Genomic DNA, 21,592 nt, shown 5'->3' with positions numbered 1-21,592 from the left:
TGTTTAAGGAGTTCCGGCTTAGGGAAGTGGAGTGATAAGATTGCCAGTTGAGAGTGCTGCGCGTGGCGCATACTGCGACACTTGGGTTCTGATGCCGAACTAGGGAAAAAGCGCCAAACACCGGGAAGCAGACGATTACCAAATGTCGGTTTCAGCTTCCTTCTTAGGCATGTCTTTCCATTTCGAAATACATACTGGGTTTTCACGCTGTGGCGTCAGGAGAAAAAGCTGTCGCCTTGCCGGGCGGAAGGGTAGCAAACAAGTAGTATTTACACTTTCGTCACTAAACTCCCCCGCCCACTGAAGTGGGCTGGTTAGGTAGGGGAGGGGCTCAAGATAGAAAAGCTTTTGGGGATGGGGGCTTGCAATGCTGGATTATGAATAAAAATTCTCATTTATTCCAACAAATTCTAAACTGTTTCCTCTACAAGAAAAATCCTCCAGTGACGCACTTGTAAGGGCATGTTTGCATGAAATGTATGATGCAGTGGTGGAGCCTATGGGAAAGTGCTCTGCTGCCAGATGGTTTTCAATCTCCCTTTGTATTTTTCCTGTTGTCATCCCTTGGAATCTTTTGCTCTTATTGTCCAGCATGTTTCTTGTTTTGAACTAGTCTTAGATAACAGGAAGTAAGAATATAGGAAAAACAGTGGTGGAGAAAAATAACTGCAAATGAGTTCCACTCCCAGGATGACCTCACTACCAAAAGGTGCAGTGGCTTGGATTTAATCTCGGCACTGGGAAAACAAGAATCTTACTGACAAGACATAATGCCAAAATATCTTTGTATCCATGAACCAACATCAGTCCCTGCTCTGTGGATTTCTTCCAGGCTCGTTCCATCATGTTTCTTGCCCCCTAAATCTCTGATTAGATAAACCCTTGCATTTTGAATGTTGAGCCCCATGTTTGTATTATCTATTTGAACATAAATTTAAGTAAAATAAGCCTTGGAATCAGAAAGCGTGTCTAACATGTATACCACTTAGAAATGTCCCAGCCCATCAGTCCTATACACCTTAACTCTAAGCTGAGCTAGCTACCTTGTTAGTAGACTACGGTGAGAGGCATTTTTCCTGTTTTAAGGATGTTTGGAACTTTGAAATTGCATTAATAAAAGTACATGGTTTCCTCTCAGTCTACAGTCTACATTACCAGAAAACCTGATAATTTTATGAGGCAGAAGGTTAACTTTTGGAAGGAATAACTAGCCTATAAGGAACAATACTAGGTGGCGATGGTCATTCCAGACAGATCATCTTCATGACCTGGGAAACATGATGAAAATAGTTTGGGTGGGAGGCTCAATAAAACTAATAATTGTAAAAATAGGTGGTAATGGTCCTTCCAGATGGACCAGCAGCCCAGGGCCCTAAAAAAAGCAGTCAAAAAAGAAAGAAAGAAAGAAAGAAAGAAAGAAAGAAAGAAAGAAAGAAAGAAAGGAAAAGAAAAGAAAAAAGAAAGAGAAAACAGGAAGTAGTGGTCAACTCTGAATGAATCCACTCAAACCAGTTTCGAGTTTCAGGGACTTCTTGGCTACTGAAGCATATACAGAGTACCATTATGCTTTCCCCTAGTAGGCCTTTTAACTTTAACGTATCCTTAAACCCTTAAACATATGGCGCATCTTCAATAGCTTTTAGTGCCAGTTGTTTTCTTGTCAAATCCAGGTGGGGATATGGGGAAAAGAAAGCTTATCCACTGTTGGTGGAAGTGTGAACTGGTGGAACTGGTGAAGCTACTATGGAAATCAACATGGAGGTTTCTTAAAAACTGAAAACTAGAAGTACTGTGTGACTTCTACCATTCCTGGGAACATAACAAAAGAGATCCATATTCCACCACAGAGATATTTGCACATTCATGTTCATTGTGGCTGTATTCAGAATAGCTAAGAAATGAAATCAGACCAGATTATATGTCCATGAATATATAAATGGATAATGAATACACACACACAAAATTAAAAAATAAATTTAAAAGAATGAAACAAGTAACACACACACACACACACACACACACCTCTTAGTGCCAGACATCAGGTGCCTTACAGTGGTTCCTCAAGGAATACATCTAATTCCTATTGCTCTTGGTCATTTGCCAGAACAACAACAAAAGGTCCCTATGACTAAAGACGTTCTGAACTTTGATATTTTGGTCACAGAACCCAAAGCAATCAAGCTGACAGCTAGCTGAAAGCTCCCTTCTTCCTAGCTACCTCTCATAGTGCAAAAAGGGTGCTATTTAGGCTACTGGAGAAAGAAAAGCTATTAATGGTTTTAGGAAGCTGTGAACTCTGTGAACTACATTATTGGCATGTCAGAAAATATTTACCTAACGTTGCAATATCAGAATGACTGCTACTTGGGGAATGAACGGCTTTAATCATATTTGAAGCCCATTTCACAGGCGAGAATCCATGCCTGGTACTGTAATACTGGTTAATACTCCGTAGTTAACAAAGTCATGAGTGCAAGGGAGGAAGCTTCTACTTCTACTGAGGAAGCTGTCTTGCTAAATAAACATTATTATGCTGATTTATGGATATGTGTAGATTTCATTTTTTTTAAGATAAGCATCTCACTGTGTAGATCTGACTAGTCTGGAACTAGATATGTAGACCAGACCTGGCCACAAACTCAGAGCTGTCCCTGCCTCCATAATGCTTGGATTAAAGGAATAAACTACCATATCTTCCCTAAACATTTACATTTATACCCATATGTTAGTGTGTCTCTCATCCTTGTTTAGCCTGGCAATGGTAGCAAACATCTTTAATACCAGCATCTTGGGAGGCAGGGGCAGGCAGATCTCTGTGAGTTTGAGGCCAGGCTTGTGTACAAAGGAAGTCCAGGACAGCCAGGGCTGTTACACAGAGAAACCCTGTCTCGAAAAACAAAACAAACAAACAAACAATGAAAGAAAGAAAGAAAGAAAGAAAGAAAGAAAGAAAGAGAGAGAGAGAGGGAGGGGGGGGGGGCGGGAGGGAGGGGGGGGGGGGGGGAGGGGGGGAGGGCGGGAAAGGAAAGGAAGTTTCCAGTGGGTAACAACATGGAGACTTGTCACTGGTCAAAGAGCTGACAATAACTGACTGCTGACAACTCATCTCTAAATGGAAAATCTGTATTTCCCTTCCAAGGTTCCAAAGGAACACTGCAAAAATGCTAGCAGAAAGAAAATAAATGCTGGTTTGTGGGGTAAACTCTGTGAAACACCGTCCTCTGTCTTCCAAATGTGGTATGGCTATTTCACCTATGAAGTCACAGCAACTGTGGTTTCAGACTGAAAAATGGCACAAAATGAGATCAGTAAGCATTCCATTATAAATAGGCAGAGGTGTTTGAAATAGCATAGCTCTCTGAGGAACTAACAGTGGTAATTAGATGCTGTAGGAGAAGAAGTCATTACATTTGGTATTGTAGCAGTTACTAACATGCTCACAGTATGGTTAATATCCTCCCAACTAAACCCATGCAAGCAACACTAATTATATTTAGTAGGTCACAAAAAAACAAACAGACAATAAAAACAAATAGCAATAGCAAAATTCTTGAAAGTAGGATTGAGAACTTGTTGGAATGAACAGGTTTAGCACAAAAGTGAGAAGGGGATGAGAGAGGGTAATAGGGGTAAAAATCCATAGATATGGATTTGTCAACGAATAAAAAAAAGAAACTTCATGGAACTTACACAAAAGCAGACATTTAGACCATTGAAATAGAATACAGACTACAGGGATAAACCTTCACAGACAGAAACACCTAATTTTTGACAAAAAAGAACAGCTTCTTTACCAAATAATGGAGGGAACTTTGACACTGCTAGAGGCATACATAAGGGAAGTCTTTAAGGTATACGTAAAGGAAAGCATAGGTTTCAGGGTTCCTGAAACAGATTTTATTATCACAGAAAATACAGAAAGTGACAAATAGGGTTCTGTGAAATTAAGCATATATTTTGAAGCAGAATGAAGCATCAGCAGAGTGAGGAGACAACTTTCAGAATTAAAAAAAAATCTTTCAACAGCCATGAACTGCCAACAGTCTCTCAGAGAGGGATCATGCTTCATGGAATCCCTCCATCCATAATGATATGTCGATGGGGGCTAACTTTGATTGGGTTTTATACCTATAACCACAGCTGCAATAAGTTCATTACTGTAATGATTGTGTTATGTCAAGAAGATGTCTTTCTGTTGTACATCTTCCCATCATTTGACTCTCCTGGACTTACTTTTTCTTAGCACTCTGGCTGGTTATGGGTTTCTGTATTAGCTTCTGCCACAACCATAAGAAGTTTCTCTGATGAAGGGGTGGGCACAAAAATATGAGTACTTAGGTTTAATAATATGACCACTGAGCATAAACCATAGTAGTAGGGAATTTAAAATTATTATACTAAGCAAAGTAATTTAGATTCAGAGAGGCAAATGCAGAATTTTCTCTTATAGGTGGATCCGAGTTCTTAATTTTTACATGTGTGTATATATGCATGTACAGGTGTGAGCATATGCCTGCAAACTGGAGACAAAGGGATGGTAAAAACAGGTCTTAGTGGAGGAGGGAAGAAAATGAGGCAGTAAAGGTAATAGAATACATGAGGCATGAAACAGAAGGGGGCTATTCTGGAAAAGAGCCGGCCAACAAAAAGGGTTCAGGGGAAAGGAATAACAAAGTGTTTGTGTAAATTCCATACTGAGCCCATTTCTTCATTTTAAAGAAATCACATATTTTTAAACTCTTAAAAGTGAAAACAGAACTTCAAATGGCAATTGATAGAAAATTACATTAAGCACAACCAATTGCAGGCAAGTAACTTGCCAACTAGTAGGACAACACCTGTCTCATCATTTCCACACCTATAGTTTAAAAACTCTGTGCTACTATTAGTTGAATTTCAAAACAAACAAACTGTTTTTTTTTTGTCTAAAGTACATGCATTACAGAAATAGAGGGAATCCATGTTTTGGGAAACAGATTTTGCAGAGTTTTCATTTAACACCTGCCTGGAATTCAGAACTACTAACTGCTGCTCTTTGTGAAAGGTCCACAGACCTGGCCCCAAAGCAAGAGTGCGTGCATGGGCATGGAGCACCCTATGTGTGCTCTGTGAGCAACGCTTCCACAGACAGGCTTGACTGGCTTGCTTTCCACTTTCTGCGCAGCAACTTCCAGAAAGGGAGGAGGCAGGAAGAGAAATGGAAGCACAGGGAACTGCGAAAAGGCCTCCTTGCCACCCACTTATGTGAAGGTCACAAAACACATCAAGACACACGTTCAAATGGTCAGAGAGAAGTAAAATGTATGCCTTCTTACAACCTTTCCCTTCTTCAGAGACTTACTAATCTGGTGGCAGCTCTTTCGAGGCCCTGGTTGTACCAGGTTACGTGCATGTTTCTTGCAAGCCTCCAGATAGAACAACTTCACAGATGTCCTGGTCTCCAAAGACTAATTACTGGTAAGTATCATGTGTCCTTTACAAGTTGCTATGGAAGCAAGCCTGATAGTTCAATGTGATGAAAGTCAGGGTACACAGGGTCATTAGGTCCTGGTTCCATTATAGCAGAAAAAGTTCAATTCACGACACAAGATTTAGCAATGCCTTTTATTATGGGAACACCAAGTCCTCTTCATGGGAGTTATATACAGAGCAATTGGTCTTGTGAGTGGCTATTACATGCATGGCCTATATATATTTGATTTCTTAGTTATTGCCTCAAATTATAGCCAGGTAAATGGCTTAGAAAGAAACAAATAGTAATGTGGATGAAGAGGAAGGTGACTTCCAAGGGCTCCCTTTAGAGCTTGAAGAATTCACTTAAGAATCTTTCCTAGGTCTGAAGGAAAAAAGTTAGGATATTAGAAGAGCCTCATACCCTGAGTTCCATCCCCAGGCACTGGGGTCCCATTTTGCTGAAGGCCCAGGAACACTTATTTTTCACTCCTTTGATTCCCGGGCCTCACCTGGAATGTAAAGAGGGCTTCATCATCTCTGTTGCATTTCCACGTGTCTTCAAAATGCCTGGGATGGAAGAAGGACAGGTAACCTCAGTTACTACAACAAGAAAGATACACTGGACCACAAAGTGCCACCACTTAACCTATGCTACTCATTTGCTGGAACATGTGTGCCAGACTCAGTACTATTGTAATGGTGATGAAAGACCTGGAAGGACTCACAATGTTGGCCACCAATTAGGCCCAGGATTCAAAGCAAAGAACACAGGGTCATGCCTAAGAATGGACCTTAATCCTTAGCCATTAAAAGAGAAGATCAAGAAAATAACAAATGAAAATTAAAAAATAAAAAAAAACCCATTGCTTTTAAATTAAGATATTTAGACATTTCCTATAATTTATTATTTTAAGGTATATAATTCAGTGATTTTCTATGTATTGAAAATGTTATACAACTGTCACAGTTATCCAATTTCAAAGCATTTTCCTCATCTTAAATAGAACAGCATGCTATGTTGTTTAACCTATGCTACTCATTTGCTGGGACATGTTCTTAAATAGAATAAACATAAATCCTTGGTGTCAGAAGCTATCTAGGAAACACTATTGGAATCAAGTTTTCTGGAGATGGCCCACCATTTTGCATGGCTGTGATGGGTGCACTCTGAGCTACAGGGTCCTCAGAGACTTTGTCCCAGGATTGCTTCTCAGTGCTGATATGCATTTCCTGCCACTATTACACAGCCTAATGATTCCTGGGCATCAGCTCACCCTACTGGGCAAATTTCCTGCAGATCAACATGAAGATGAACTCTCATGTAGTGATGCTGTAAAGATGAATTGATGATTTCATAATTCCTGATAGTGATTTTGTAGAATTCCTAAATTAATACAAGTAATCTCAAGCGTTCTGTAGAATAAAAGCTGTAAAAAGAGCTCTGTAAACTTTCAGGTGTCAAGGGCTAATTCCACGAGGAAAGGAAAGCAGGCTTGGAACAAATTTACGATCAAGGAAAACATTCCTTCTAGGTTAGGGATGAAGCCACTGTCTGGTAACTAAAGGTTGAAAACTAGGAATGGGCAATTTATTGTAGGTGCAAGGACAGAAAGTAAATGATGGAGTACTCTACTTATACAAGACTTCAAAATAACAAGGCACGAGGCAGATGATTTGTCTCTTGACAAAACCATGCTAACCTATGACGTAAAATGATTGCTTTAAACTTATAATGAAGATATGGGGCTAGAAAGGGATAATGAATATTTAGTCAGGTACTCGTCTTAATGGAAAGACATGTAAACAAATCTGCTGTAATTCCTTAAATTTTATTTATCTATGACAAGGACTATTGCCTTAAAATTACTATGAACTTATGGAATGTAAAAGTGCTTAGAAATCCATGTGATCAATTATCCTGAGAAAGTATAAAAACTAAGAATAACAATAAAGTGGTGGTGCAGCCTTCTTCAGCTTCATCCAGTATGTGTGTCTCTCAATGACTGCCTTTCTATCCTTCCTTCCTTCCTTCCTTCCTTCCTTCCTTCCTTCCTTCCTTCCTTCCTTCCTGTCTTTCTTTTTTCCTTTCCCCTCTCCTCCCTCCCTTTTCCCTTCTTCCCTCTCCTCTCTGACCCAGGAAGAGGCAAGGAACTCCAAGCCCCTCTTGTGCCCAGTGAGAGGCCTGAGTCAAAGAGAAAAAAAAACCAAAGTAATTAAATTTCTTTCCTCCTGCTCCTGTTGCTCTACTTACCAAGTGATGCAACTATATACATGCATTACAAAGTTCAGATTTATCTGATCTATGTATTTATTCATTTTGTTTTGTTTCTTCAGACAAGGTCTCACTTTGCAGTCCAGGCTAGTCTGGAACTCCCTATGTAGACCAGGCAGCTTTAAACTCAGATTCACCTGTCTCTGCCACCCAAGTCCTAGAATTAAAAGCATGTAACACTACACCAAGCCTGCATTTTCTTGATTTGATGATTGATGTGTAGTGCCCAGTTCAATGTGGTTGGTGCCACCTCTTGGCTGGTGGTCCTGAGTGCTCTAAGAAAGCTGGTTAAACAAACCATGATGTGTAAGTCAGTTAGTTGGCAGCATGCCTCTGCTTCAGGATGGCCTCTGCTTCAGATCCTGCCTCCAGGTTCTTGCCTTGAGTTACAAACAAACCTGAGTTCCCTCACTGTTGGAATGTGACAAGAGAATTACAAGCTGAAATAAACCTTTCCTTCTTCAGGTTGCTTTTGTTTATGGTGTGTTATCACAGCAATGGAAAATTTAACAAAGACAGCAGGTAAAAGGTGCTGCCACCAAATGTGACAACCAGAATCCCTTCCCCTGGATCCTGGTGGAAAGAGAGAACTGACTTTGGCAAGTTGTCCTACAACTTCTACACAATCCCCATAGCATGCATATACAAAATATAAATAAATGGAGTTAATTATTTTAAATGGAACAGGTCCTTTAATTATCAAATTCTAAGAATTTGTCATGTTTTTATTTGTTATGTTGTCAAAGTTTTTATCAAACATACGAAAATTATTTCTGATTCAGTGGATTTACTTTTCATTTCCCTCTTTGTAACTTTGGTACTCTGCTTAAAAACTGATTATTTAGCAATGTTACATGTTTTTATATTTTTGGACTTGTACTTTGTTAATTGTTCTATGTATCTATAGCACCTAGGGTTATTTTTTCTTATACTTTAATGTAAGTTTATAGTAATATTGCAGTGAGTTTTCCAACTACCTTCTTCATTTTCAAGATTATTTTTTATGATGGGTTCACTTCACTTTCGTTTGAATTTTAAAAGCCAGTGGTTAAGATTATGATATGGTTTATATGGGCATATAATATGAACAAGAAATTGGGGAGTGTTGCTCTCATAATATTGTTAAGTGTTCAGGAAAAAAGATCCATTTTTTAAATTGTTTTAAGTTTTATTTATTTCTGCAATACTTTCTCACATCTTTGCTAAGTATGTCCCTGGGTATGTTTCTTACTCATGATACTGCAAATGGAATTTGTTTAAAAACTGCTTATAATGTCACTATAAAATTAATGCATATTTTTCAAAATTTGGTCCAAAACTTGGCTTCACAACATCTGAATAGTTGCAAATTTCTATTAAAGCTCGACTTCCTTCAAATCAAGATTATTGCCAGCAATTTTCAGAACTCACTTCAGATCAGTGTGGGTGTTCCAGCAACTCCGTGTGCAGGACGTTGTGGGCCTAACGGTAGAGAAGGCCTTCCTGGTCTCTGCAGGGCTGGCATTTCTCAAAATCATCTCATCGTTCACAATGCACAGCCTGGAAGAAAGGTGGCTTTTAAAAGCAAACTCCTACTTTATTTTCATGTCTCATTAGCTGATTGATGTGTATCCCCCCCACACCCAGGGGATTACCTTTGGAGAGATCTCCTATCGGCTTCATTAGAGTGTAAATTTAACTCTCCCTTGTTTACCTTTTACAAAAGAAGTGGTTACCTGCACAATTTTAGAGACTACTGACTCACAGAGGAGACTTATAATTTGGTCAAGGTCACACAGCTGATTACTATCAAGAGAAACAATCAGGCCATGCTCATAATCACTTACCAAGACGTTCTTAGAATCTCAAGAGTATATGAATGTGCCCCTAGCCCAAGGCCTGTGCAGGTGTTTCTCTATCCATTCACAACATTGTCCTCACCTGAAATGCCTGTCAGCAGTTAAGATGAATGTCCGGGTGAAGGCACGGACACATCCCCAAGACTTTCCTTCCACTTCAATGGCAACAAGCAAACAAAATGAAATGAGAGGAAACAAAACAAAACAAACTACTGGAGTTGCACATGATTTTCAAACGCACGCAGCACTCCACAGTGAGAATCAGACCAGACACTGGGTCACCCAGATGGGAGCCAGAATGGGACAATTTACACTGAGACGAAGGAGAGAAACCAAACTTTAGAGCCCTGATGCCTGAACTGTGCAGGGTGTGAAAAGACATGTGGGAAACAATGAATCAGTAAAGAGAAGAGAATGAACAGGGAACGGGGGAGAGAGGGGGAGCAGGAGAAGGGGAAAAAAGGAGAGGGGGAAGAAGGGGAGGGGGAACAGAGGGAGAGGGGGACAGAGGGAAAGAAAGAATATGAGAACGGGCTGGGAATGCTCTGGTAGGGATTTCTTCCACGAGCAAAGAACCCTGAAAGCTCTCTGATAGAGATTCTACACTTACTTTCTTTGAATACTCCACTGACAGAGAAACAGATCATTTTTTCCTGAAAAGAAAGAAAATGGTAAACTTGGTAAGGTTTTGATTATTCTTCTAACAGTTCTTACTTGTACCTTTCTGGTCACACCTACAGGAAGAAGCAGGTACTCACTGTCTGGACACAGAGGTCTATTACATAGGAATTTAAATCATGTTGTGTTTTTGGCAGTTCATGGAGGCAGGTCAGGATGTTACATTTCTTGTGCTTCAGCAGCTGTAGCCGCAGAACTATATAAAGTAGAGAAGCAAAGATATGGTTATAATACACCCTTTGGGCCTTGTACTATTTTATTGCCTCCTTTATCACTTCATTACATCCTTACGGGAGTTCTTCAGCCTCATCATATTCCTGTTATCTTTGACGTAGTCTTCTAAGTTGCTCCTAGGAGAACAAAAGAAGGTATTTGTGTCATTCTGGGTGGTTTCACCCCTGTGTATACTAGAGGTGGAACTTGCTGTTCCAGAATAAAGCTTCAGCTGGGATACTCACAGGTCTTCCTTTTCAGAGTTGAAAGTTATGGTCAGGGAGAAGCAGGCATCTGCATGGTAAGCGCTAAGGAGACTGTGACGATCACCATAGTCATAGATCAAGTAGTACCTGTGGGAAGTGAACCAAAGGGCACAAGTCTGGCACAAGTTCCAAATGATACCAGAAAATTGTTACATGCAAACTTATGCAGTGATAGCCCACCCCAGCCTTCTATTTTCTCATGCTATCAAGGCTACTTACTGAAGCATAAATTGCACGAGCAGATTCTTCAGACTCTCAGATCCTTTATAGCTTTCCTGAAATGGAAAACACTTTTAAACTAGTTGTTGACAGAATCTTCCCTTGCAACTTCTTGAATCTTGAAGGTCACTCCTCACCTTGCGTGGTTTTATTATTTCCAAGGTGTTAATGTCAATTGTTGGGAATAATTTCATGCCATCCTGCAGGAAGGAAGATGTTAGGAGCACAGATGACGGACATGGACTACGATGCCCAAGGAGCTAAAGAAGGCTTCGGAACAAGAGTAAAAGCCAGGTGTGAAATGGCCCAGGAAATTCTGTTGGCTGTGAGATTACAGTGGATGTCTGCTAGATATTGCCCCTCTTTCTCCTCCTTCCTTCTTTCTGTGCTTATGAAATATTTTTCCCTAAGGAGAAGATTCATGTTTTCTAGCAAGACACAAGGGCCTGGGAGCAGGGATGGAGATCTTGTATTTGGTGGAGAAGAGAAACAATGAAGGCAGGAACTTACTAAGTATGACAACTCCGGAAAATAGTTCAGAATTGCACTGTGGAAAAAACAAAAGCCACAGAAGTGACTGACAGTTCAAGTCCTAGTAGTAGTTCTCCCCTGCGACTGTCTGCCTGTGGTTTTCCCTCTTGTTCTCTTCCCTCTCCTCACCTACTTCCCATGCCTGGGTAGCTCCCACCCACACTGCACTGGCCCCAGGAAGGCATTCTGGGAGCCCGGGTCCAGGACTTCCTCCTCTCCCTGACTCCCTCTCTTCCACAGAGTCTCCAGAGAAGGTCTTTAGAGGAGTAGGACACAAGACAGGACCTCAGGGCTCTGTCATCTTGCCAGGTGTTCAGTATTCTTTGGAATGAAGAGAAATGGAGTTGAGGGAGGCACAACTCAGGAAGCAAGAAGGAGATGACAGGAGAATGGTAGATGTGACAGAAATGGATGGTAAGGGAGGGATGGTGAAGGAAATATGAGAGGGACATAGGAGAGTAAAGGCAAAGGAGACAGAAGAAACAAAGCCAAGGGAATAGGAGATATTCTGTCTAGCCTGGGACAGCGGGATGGTGTAACATAGAGGAAAAGGGCTGCCCCACTGCTGCCTTTTCCTTCCTGCCTGGTTAGCCCAGGGACCCAAAGCAGGAATGAAAGCATGCACCATACTGAGGATAGCAGAATATGCGGGCCTACACTTTTCCTGAGTGATCTGGGGATAAAGAGCATAGCATCCCTGGAGGGAAAAGCCATTGTCCAGAAGCAGAAGTGATGAGTGAGTTCCCAGTTCAGCATGGATGGATGCCTATGATCACTTTGTTCTCCCCTGAAGACTCTGTGGGCCTGTGCCTGGATGGGTGTGGGTCTTCTCCAAAGAATCAAGTTGCTTGTTTCAGGCTACCCAAGGCTCCTCTGATATGCTAGGTAGGATGACGAGCAAAGAAGGTTGGTCCATAGGTAGGTAGAGAAGGAAGGAGGGATGGAGGCTTCTAGAAAGCCAGGGGCTTCTTTCTCCTCAACCTCTTCTGCCTTCTCCCTTCCCCTCCTGCTCCAGGAAACCTTCAGCTCCCCAGTCATGGCCCACTCCTGGATCTCTGATCTAGAAAGCAGAGGACCTCCAATCCAAAGGAAGACAGAGATCCCAGCAGTAGTCTAGGGGACATGATGTCCACGTCAGCATCACCCAGGACCTCAGCCCTCTGCTGTGACAGGACAACCTCTAGAGCATCCTGGGGCAGATGAGGGGACCATTCAGGAACAAGATCGGAAGGAAGGCTCCTTGTAGGACTGGGAAGGAGGCCTGGTGCTGTTGTGAGATGCTCAGGAGGGCCTTCTGGAGGAGGCTGAAAACTCACACAAGTGAAACACAACCCATGCTAGATGAGGTGGGGCAGACAGGACAGTCGCAAAGGAAGCCCATGACCAAAACCCAGGGTACAGAGACAGGGGAGAGAGCAGGCCCTGTGGTCCTCCCAGAAGACCAGGGCTGCCTCCTCCCACAGAGAGTCTCTCAGGCCACCAGGGGACTATGGTATCCATGAGGGGAAGGAGGTGTTAGCAGGTGTGTACCTTACATAGGAAGAATAGTCTCGGAAAGTGCTGCACAAGGGATTCCCTTCTAGCCATAGCTGTTCTAGCTTCAGCCCTTTCATCTTCTCCAGCTCCCATGCTGTTCTTAGCTGAGAAAAATGGGAGAGAAACGGTAAAGGTGTTTCGGACAAAGACATATAGATCTAGAACCTAGCCTCTATAGCTCCCCATCCTCACACAGACAACTTTCCTCTTGCAGTTATACATCAGAGTGTACATTGCCTTCCGCCTGCAACCCAAATCTCAGCTTACCAAATTTCTTGAAAGGTTGAGAGTCTTTATGTGAGGGGCCTTCTCTATTAATTCAGACATGCCATCTAGCCAGTATATTTTGTTGTTGCTCACGTTCAAGGACAATAGCTTATGGGGATAAGATTTAGCATGATCATCATTATGTACTTTCTAAGAGACAAACCTCCCCGCACTCTGTCCCTTCTGGACCTCTACCCAAATACCATCACTGGATCTATGGCCTCACCTCAGGGAAATCCTCTTGGATGATTTGAAGGGTGGCAGTCATGCAGCTTTTTCTGTTCAAAAATATGTCCATTCCACTGTCTAACAAGTCTTCAGGAAGTGGACAGAAAGCAATTAGCAGGCAAAGAGAAGTCCATATAGACCAGTACCAGTGCAGATCTCTTTGAAGGTTACCATTGTCTTCCTCCCAGGAAGATTTGTGGCCTTCAATTATTGCTATCAGTCATACCTTGGTCAAAGCGAAGCTTTCCGAGGTACAGAGCTTTCCTGGAGACATCATATCGTTTCTTCATGCTCAGCTGCAGTAATAGATATGGAGAGAATAGCTCTGAGGATCTGGGGGTGTTAGTGACAGGGACTTCATTGAGTTGGGGAAAAGGGGGAGATGTGGGGAAGCAGAAACAATGCGTCCTGAGTCTGCCTTACCTTTAGGCTGTGCATTTGTTCTGGTGTTAACTTATAAAACACAGATGCAGGTTCACTAGATGTATTCACAAAGATAGAAATCTGTGTGAAGGGAGGGTAGGATAAACACCAGAACTTCCTGTCTCAGAGACAGACTCATCTCTGGGCAGGTTCCATGTATGCAAAAAGTAGTTAAAAAAATTCCATCAACACCAACCTTTTTGTTCTCCTCGTCACTTATCTGGTAGTTTATATTCATCAATTCAACAGCAGTTTTGGCACTTTGAACAAAGAATTGTATACTGTTTCTGATGTACTGGAACTATAAAGAATAAAGACAACAGAGATGATGCTGGAGGCCAACATCCTGCAGGGACCCTAGCCTCTCCCTATCCCCTGCATGGACACACTGGGGTTCCATGTTTATCTCTTACATCAACTGGTGTGAAGCCCACACTGCAATAACTCTGGAGTAAATTTATTAACCACATCTTGTACTTTCTTCCATTTGGAATCTAGGGGCAAAAACAAGGAATAAGAGAGAACACAAACATGACATTAAGACAACAAATCAAATATACTATTTTATCCTGACCTCTTCTTTGAAAACACTTGTTATATGGAGACAATTGGCACATTTTTCTCTTTCATTCCTTCTCTTCTCTCTCCCTCCTTCCCAAGTTTCTTTTTTTTTCTCTGGCGAGGGGGGGGGGAGTGTATTTCCTAATTATCCTTTCTCTGTATTTCAATGTTTATATTTTAAATAATAAAACCCAGTTCTTCAAAACTTATGTCACTTTTATAAGCTTCCAGATGATTCTAAACTATTTCTTTCTTACCTGGCTGTCTGGCAAGATTTCAGAGCTGTCAAAAACTCTTAAGTTTTAATCACTATGAGATAATTGCTGGGAAGCTTCTCCGTGTTCTCTGTGGTACTTTCCACCTTTGTCCTCCTCCTGTGGCCTTGCCTTCTTATATCCAGCCTGTTGGCTTTTTATTCCTTTTTTTTAAAATCTAGTCTTAGATGTGATCAAAGTAACAGCACTTGACCTGCCTGCCTTGTACACCGATGAGTACACTCACCGTGATCTTGAACCAGCTCTCCAAGGCTTCACCCAGTATGTTTCTGTTTATTTCTTCATCAGAAAGAATTGTCTTTTGGCATGCTGAGTAAGTTGTGTCATAATCTTCGTTGACTCTAAAGGTATAAGAGTTGCTGTGGAGAAATTGATAGAGTTATTTACAAATATTTGGAATTGCCACACAGTCTATTAAAAAGGACCAGTCGTCATGTACTGGTAATCATCGCTCTAGGCTCTCTAAGTAGGACTTCAATTGCTGCTCACTTTTTTATTGAAATAAGAGAAAAATTTCAGAGTGAGAAAACTGTACAATCCCAAGGGATATTACATGCAAGCCAGCTTGCCTCTTACTTACCATAGTATTTGAGGGTCCCCGTAGGCATTCATTATCTGCATATTTCCATCATCATCCTGGAGTAGTGGAGCTAAAAAACTGTCCAGATGAAATTCATCATAAAGGTTCTCATTTCCAGAACCTTCTTGTAAATAACTCATGTCTTTCTCCTTTGCTTGGAGAGAAAATTTCTCATTGTTTTGTTCTGGAATTGAGAAGAAAGATGCAAATTTAAGCACACACTGATGAGCTACACTCAACACAGTCTCAAAAAACAATAATTAAAAACAAAGCAGCCACAAACCAAATGTAAAGCCAGTAGAAGAACATATTACAGATTAGAGTACAGATAAAAGTAAAAATGTTAAAGTAATGTAGAAGATGAATTTAAAGAGTTAAGGTTTTGAAAGGATACATCTCATAAACATTTAGCTAGACTAGCAAAACAAAAAGACCTACAAACTGACAAGCAATCAACTAAAAAGAAGGAGAAATGAAAAGGAGACATTAGAAACAAAATACAGAAGAGCTAAGAAAATACTATAGATGATTATATACCCTGAACTGGAAAACCTAGATGAAATAGATAAATTTCTGAAAACATACAACCTATAAAATTTGAATCAAGAAAAACTAGAAAATATAATGAGCAGTAATCAATAATTATATAAAAAATATTCTGAATCTGTTCACAGCCAAATTCTACAAACCAGTTAAAGAGTAACTATCTCTATTTTTCTGGAACCATTCCAGAAAAAACTGTAATGAAAAGAACATTACCAAATCTCCTTTACAAAGCCAGAATTATTTTATCTTTATAACAAAACCAAAGAGTTACAATATATATCCATTTTGCCTGCATGTGTACATGTTGACCACGTACATGCCTGGTGCCCTTGGTGGTCAGATACCCTGCAATTGTAATTATAGATTGTTCTGATCCACCATGTTAGTGCCAAGATTGAACTCAGGTCCTCTGCAAGAGCAACAGGTTCTCCAAACCACTAATTGAGGCAACTCCACATGGAGGCACTGATGCTCATTATCTTCTTTGAAATCGAATGGGGGTACTGTCAGAGCACTGTCTCATAATCAAAAGATCTTTTAATAATAAAATAATTTTAAATGCCATATTTTGTGGATCTCAGATGTGTTTGAAGAGTATCTATATGTAACATATCTAAATTGTTAAACTGATTATTTTTAGCTATTTATTATTTGAATAACCTTGAAAACACTTTGTTGTAATTAACTAAATTAGAATCTAATATGATCATGAGTTTTACTATTTATTAACTTATAATATTTAACTATCCTAAACAGTTTATAATACCACCTATTAAAAGGAGTGGGTCTAAGCCTTGTATTCTTAAATGAGTTGTATAGGCACAATGCCTATCCCAGGGTAACAAAATTAATTTTAAATTTTGTATCAATATACAAGCTTTATACCAATGAAAACCTTAAACTTGTATCAATATCCAAAATTTTGTACTAATGTAAGAAAACATAACTTCAATTTTGCATCAAAATATAAAGATTTTTATCAATGAAAGATTATAGCTATACAATGCTTTCTTGTTTGTTATATGCCAAAGACTGGGAGGAAATGAGACTGCAAAATGACCTTAATTCTTAATTAATTCTTAATTCTTGCAAAGTAAAAAAATTAGCAGCAGCCTATGGGCTACAGTTAGGAACATTTGTTCTTTCTTACAGAAGATCCCAATTTAATTTCCACCACCAATATGCTGCTCAAAGCTGCTCAAAACTCCATTTCCAGGGTATTGGATTCCTTCTACTGGCTTTTGTGATCACCACCCATATATGATGCTCACAGACAGGCAACACATACACAAATACACACACACACACACACAATTTTAAAAAGAGGAATCATCAATTTCATGAGGAAGCACGGAAGGCACTAAGGAGCTATGAAAATTTGCTAAATATCTACAGAGACATAGTGCTAACAGCAGCAGCAGCAGCAGCAGCAGCAACAACAACAACAACAACAAAGTGAGTTTGGGGGCATGCCAAGGAAAGACAACAGAGCAAACTTTGAAGATTTAGCTCAATCTTTGCAAGGCCTGGGAAAAATGCTTCCTTTGAACATTCCAGAGGCTCTAATGGTACCAAAATCAATTAAATTAGGTGAGTACATCTTAACTGGAACACACCAATTCTCCAAGGAAAAAACAATAGTTTCATCCTAATAACTCAAACACCCATGAGATTTAGGAGATTTGAGGGCTTTGGTTTGGTGGTGGTAGAGTACCACTTCCATCCGCACCATATAAGTGCCTACATCAGTTGCCTAGGTAACATCAGTGCACTGGCCACACTGGTGATGGAGGAGCTGTGTGCATGTGCTTTTAAGGTCTGGGCTTTTAGAAACCTGGTAACTCAGGGTCCGTGAAGTCCTCACCACAGCAATTAGGCCTAGTTTTACATCCTATGGTAGCCCTAGGTGGGCTGCAGTGGCAGACTGAGGGTTTCCTATGCTTGCTTGCTAACTAACAAGTAAACAACAAAAATCTCTCCCCTGGAAGGAGGTAACTCCACTTGGAGATCAAAATGAAACCTACAGCATATTATATATACTTTCCTGAAAAAGAAATGAATTAGCAATTTAAAAATAAGTATGAAATTCGTCAAAATGGCATTATTGTTAATAAAAACGGATTGAAATCTTCAGTCAACAATTGCAAAATGCATAAAATGAATTTTCTGAGACGTTAAAAATGTAGTATCAGGGGCTGGAGAGATGGCTCAGTGGTTAAGAGCACTGACTGCACTTCCAGAGGTCCTGAGTTCAAATCCCAGCAACCACATGGTGGCTCACAACCATCTGTAATGAGATCTGATGCTCTCTTCTGGTGTGTCTGAAGACAGCTACAGTGTATTCATATATAATAAATAAATAAATCTTTAAAAAAAATGTAGTATCAGAAATAAAATACAACCACGTTATATTAGTAGCAACAGATATACCTGAAAGAGGAAATAAAAGGAGATTTGGAAAGAATTTCAAGGTAAGAGTCAGAATAAGGTACATGAACAGATAAATTAAATGATGGATTCAGGACAAAATGGGGCAAAATTATAGGGTAATCAAATGAAAGAAAAATGTTCAAGTCATATAAAAGAAGGTAGGAGAACGGCATCAAAGTAGTTTTTCAAGAGTAAACGTTTGAGAAATTTAAAAGCAAACAAGGGATACCATATAACATACCACAGACTGAAAAAATAAAAGGCAGAATATATATATTATGCCACACGGTGGGGCAGAAACGCAAGCACGCTGCAGTAAAGCTTTGAAATTCGAACAGTAGTACTATTTGAAACAGATATCGTCAAGCGAGCAAGAGAACATGAGTGACATTTCAGAATAGATGGTCATCTGGGCCACAAATTGACCCCGAATGGCAGCTGTGAAGATTCAAAGGTGCCTGTGGGTTTCTGTGCCCCTCTACCATCGAAGTCTGAGCATTCATTTTCACTCGCCAGCGCCCTACCCCACTCCATACCCGGCTACCTTGCCCCGCACCTCCCCCTCCCCATGCCAAAGCAGACCAGAGAAAATAAGCCGCCTCAATCCTTTCCTTTAAGCCCGAGGAATAGCTTAGCTCTACCATGACTCTAGCCGTGATTGTGACCCTAGACACAGGAGGTAAGTTTTCCCAGGATAGATCCATCTAGCTTCACTAGGTTCTTATGAGTAGAAAACAACAGGTCTGGGCCCCCAGCACGTGGGCTCGCATGTGAGGGTGGAAAGTAAGAAGCAGAATCATCTCTGCTTCAAGTTTGATCAACTCACCCAGGGCGGCTATCTTCTGAAAGCAGTGACTCTTCAGCACTGTCCTCACACTATGTGGTGGGAATCGGGCACCTTAGAGATCTGGGAAGTTTGCAAGGGGCATTGGCAAGAAGGGGTAATGGCGGGCGAATGCCTTCTCCTAGAAGACATGAAGTGAGAGGTGAGGGCGGGGAAAGGAAAGTAACAGTAACTTTCTGTTCTTGCACTATGTTCGCTAGTAGTGGAATGTTCAAGGGGCCATGGACGGAAGCCTGCAAGGGTTATTTGTCAAATTTAGCAACCCTGCAAAGGTTGCTCTTTACATTAGAGAGACCTACAAAAGGTGGTTTGTTACATTCTGGAGGTCTTCAAAGGTGACTCCTTAGGATCTGGAGGCCTGTAACTTCTGCCTGGCTGTGTCCAGTAACTACATTCTGTTTTTCGTGGAACTCAAACTTAAATTACATCACTCGCTGCTTTTGCTCCCACAAATTGTAATGGTTTAGTGGGGTGCAGGAGTCTATCTGGGGGTGATTCAGAAGTGCCTGGGTGTCCTCAGAAGTCATAGGAGGATGGAGAATCCCAAGGCATTGAACCCAAGTTCTCTATAAGACCAATAAGTGTTCTTAACTGAGGAGCCATCTCTTTAGACCCCACTGTCTTTGTTGTTTTGTTTGTTTTTCCAAGATAGGGTTCCTCTGTGTATCCCTAGCTGTCCTAGAATGCACTCTGAAGGCCAGACTAGACTCAAAATTGGAGATCCTCCTGCCTCTGGCTCCTGATGGGATTTAAGGCATGCAATTACCACTGCCCAGCTTGCCCTTGCTGTGTTTAGCTATCACTATCATGCTTTTAGAGACATAGTCTCTCATTCAACCTGGGACTTGCTGATTTGGCTAGACTGGCTTGCCAGGTAGCTTGGGGGAATCTACCTGTCTTTGTTCCTCTGCCAAAGCAGGAGTTACTGATGTGTACCAATACACTCAGTACTTATGTGGGTGGTAGGGATCCCAGTTCAGGTTCCAAACATTTACCCAGTGTGCCATCTTCTCAATTCCTTATAAACCCTTTTAGGAACATTGTCAATATCAAAGAACATAATGTGCCTTTTACCTATTTTCTTTTTTTTTTTTTCAGAAAGCCAGTTTATTTTTAAGACTCGGTCATAAACTTTTAGCGGGTACCAATAGTCACCTGCCATACTCGCACCAAGTTGTCTGTATAGCCAGCAAACAGAGTCTGGCCATCTGCGGACCATGCCAGAGAGGTGCACTGGGGCGGCTCTGCCTTGCTGCTGGTGCTGATAACTTCTTGCTTCAATTCATCTACAATGATCTTGCCCTCCAAGTCCCAGATCTTGATACTGGGGCCAGTGGCAGCACAAAGCCAGTAGCGGTTGGGGCTGAAGCACAAGGCATTGATGATGTCACCACCATCTAATGTGTAAAGGTGCTTGCCTTCATTGAGATCCCACAGCATAGCCTGGCCATCCTTGCCTCCAGAAGCACAGAGAGATCCATCTGGAGAGACGGTCACTGTGTTCAGATAGCCAGTGTGGCCAATGTGGTTGGTCTTTAGTTTGCAGTTAGCCAGATTCCACACCTTAACCAGCTTGTCCCATCCACAGGAGACAATGATTGGGTTGCTGCTGTTCGGGGAGAAGCGAACACAAGACACCCATTCTGAATGACTCTCGTCCTGAACAGTGTACTTGCAGACACCCAGAGTATTCCATAACTTTATGGTCTTGTCTCGGGACCCAGAGACAATCTTTGAGAGATCAGATAAGTAAATAGTAAACACAAATCTGTTGGAAGGAGAACTATATCCATTTCTATTTAAAGGCCTTAAGTAAGCCACTTTGCTCCCATAAAATGAGCAATAATTCTAATATCTCTCCCTCTCTCTCTCTCTCTCTCTCTCTCTCTGTATGTGTGTGTTTATGTGTTTGTGCATTTGCATACATGTACACAGTAAGGTGTCAGTGAACAGAGAAAGAAGCAGAAAAGTGTTGATATTGTTAAGAGAATACCCATTAATGTTTTTCCTTCATATTTTTATTTGCTTCATAAAATTAAAAGTTTATCTTGTATTAATTTTACAGCTTAAATTATATTTGAGCAATATTTTTATTGCTTCAATTTTACATAGTTTACAGATGCTTCTGAACATGCAGAAACACTTCTGGGCATTTATTATAACAGCATTGTTAACTGAGGGCTGGAGAGATGACTCATTGGTTTAGTGTCCTCGCTGTTTAACCAGGAAAGTTTGACCTCACCAGTTTTTTGACCATCTTTAGAGTGCAGGTTAACAGGCACATAGTCCCTTCTGTGCAGCAGACCTAAATTCTCTCTCCCCCTCCCTCTTCCCTCCTTCTTCCTCCCTCTCTCCCTCTTCCATCCCTCCTCCCTCTCCCCTCCTTTCTCCTTCCTCTCTCCTTTTCTCCCTCTTTCCTCTCTCCCCCTCC

The 21,592-nt window shown here is 41.0% G+C and overlaps 1 protein-coding gene and 1 pseudogene across 1 annotated transcript; both read right to left on the bottom strand.

The window, feature by feature from the left end:
- Window positions 1-18: 18 nt before the first annotated feature.
- LOC114629004 (nuclear RNA export factor 5-like) lies at window positions 19-19,970 on the bottom strand. The gene is made up of 19 exons (XM_028776986.1): window positions 19,928-19,970; window positions 15,342-15,525; window positions 14,988-15,120; window positions 14,339-14,419; window positions 14,122-14,226; window positions 13,926-14,006; window positions 13,729-13,798; window positions 13,501-13,589; window positions 13,275-13,382; window positions 13,002-13,111; window positions 11,451-11,487; window positions 11,078-11,140; window positions 10,941-10,996; window positions 10,701-10,808; window positions 10,534-10,592; window positions 10,323-10,438; window positions 6,729-6,838; window positions 5,964-6,021; window positions 19-99 (listed from the first exon to the last, which is right to left on the bottom strand). Exons 1-19 carry the CDS (start codon window positions 19,968-19,970, stop codon window positions 19-21), a joined length of 1,692 nt encoding a protein of 563 aa, XP_028632819.1.
- A 315-nt stretch (window positions 19,971-20,285) lies between these two features.
- Window positions 20,286-21,418, bottom strand: LOC114629003 (annotated as a pseudogene).
- Window positions 21,419-21,592: the final 174 nt, after the last annotated feature.

This window comes from Grammomys surdaster, unplaced genomic scaffold, assembly GCF_004785775.1.
Source record: "Grammomys surdaster isolate TR1022 unplaced genomic scaffold, NIH_TR_1.0 276, whole genome shotgun sequence".
NCBI classification, from domain to species: Eukaryota; Metazoa; Chordata; class Mammalia; order Rodentia; family Muridae; genus Grammomys; species Grammomys surdaster.
Note: the sequence above shows the minus strand (reverse complement) of the source record. Positions and strands in the feature narration are given on the sequence as shown.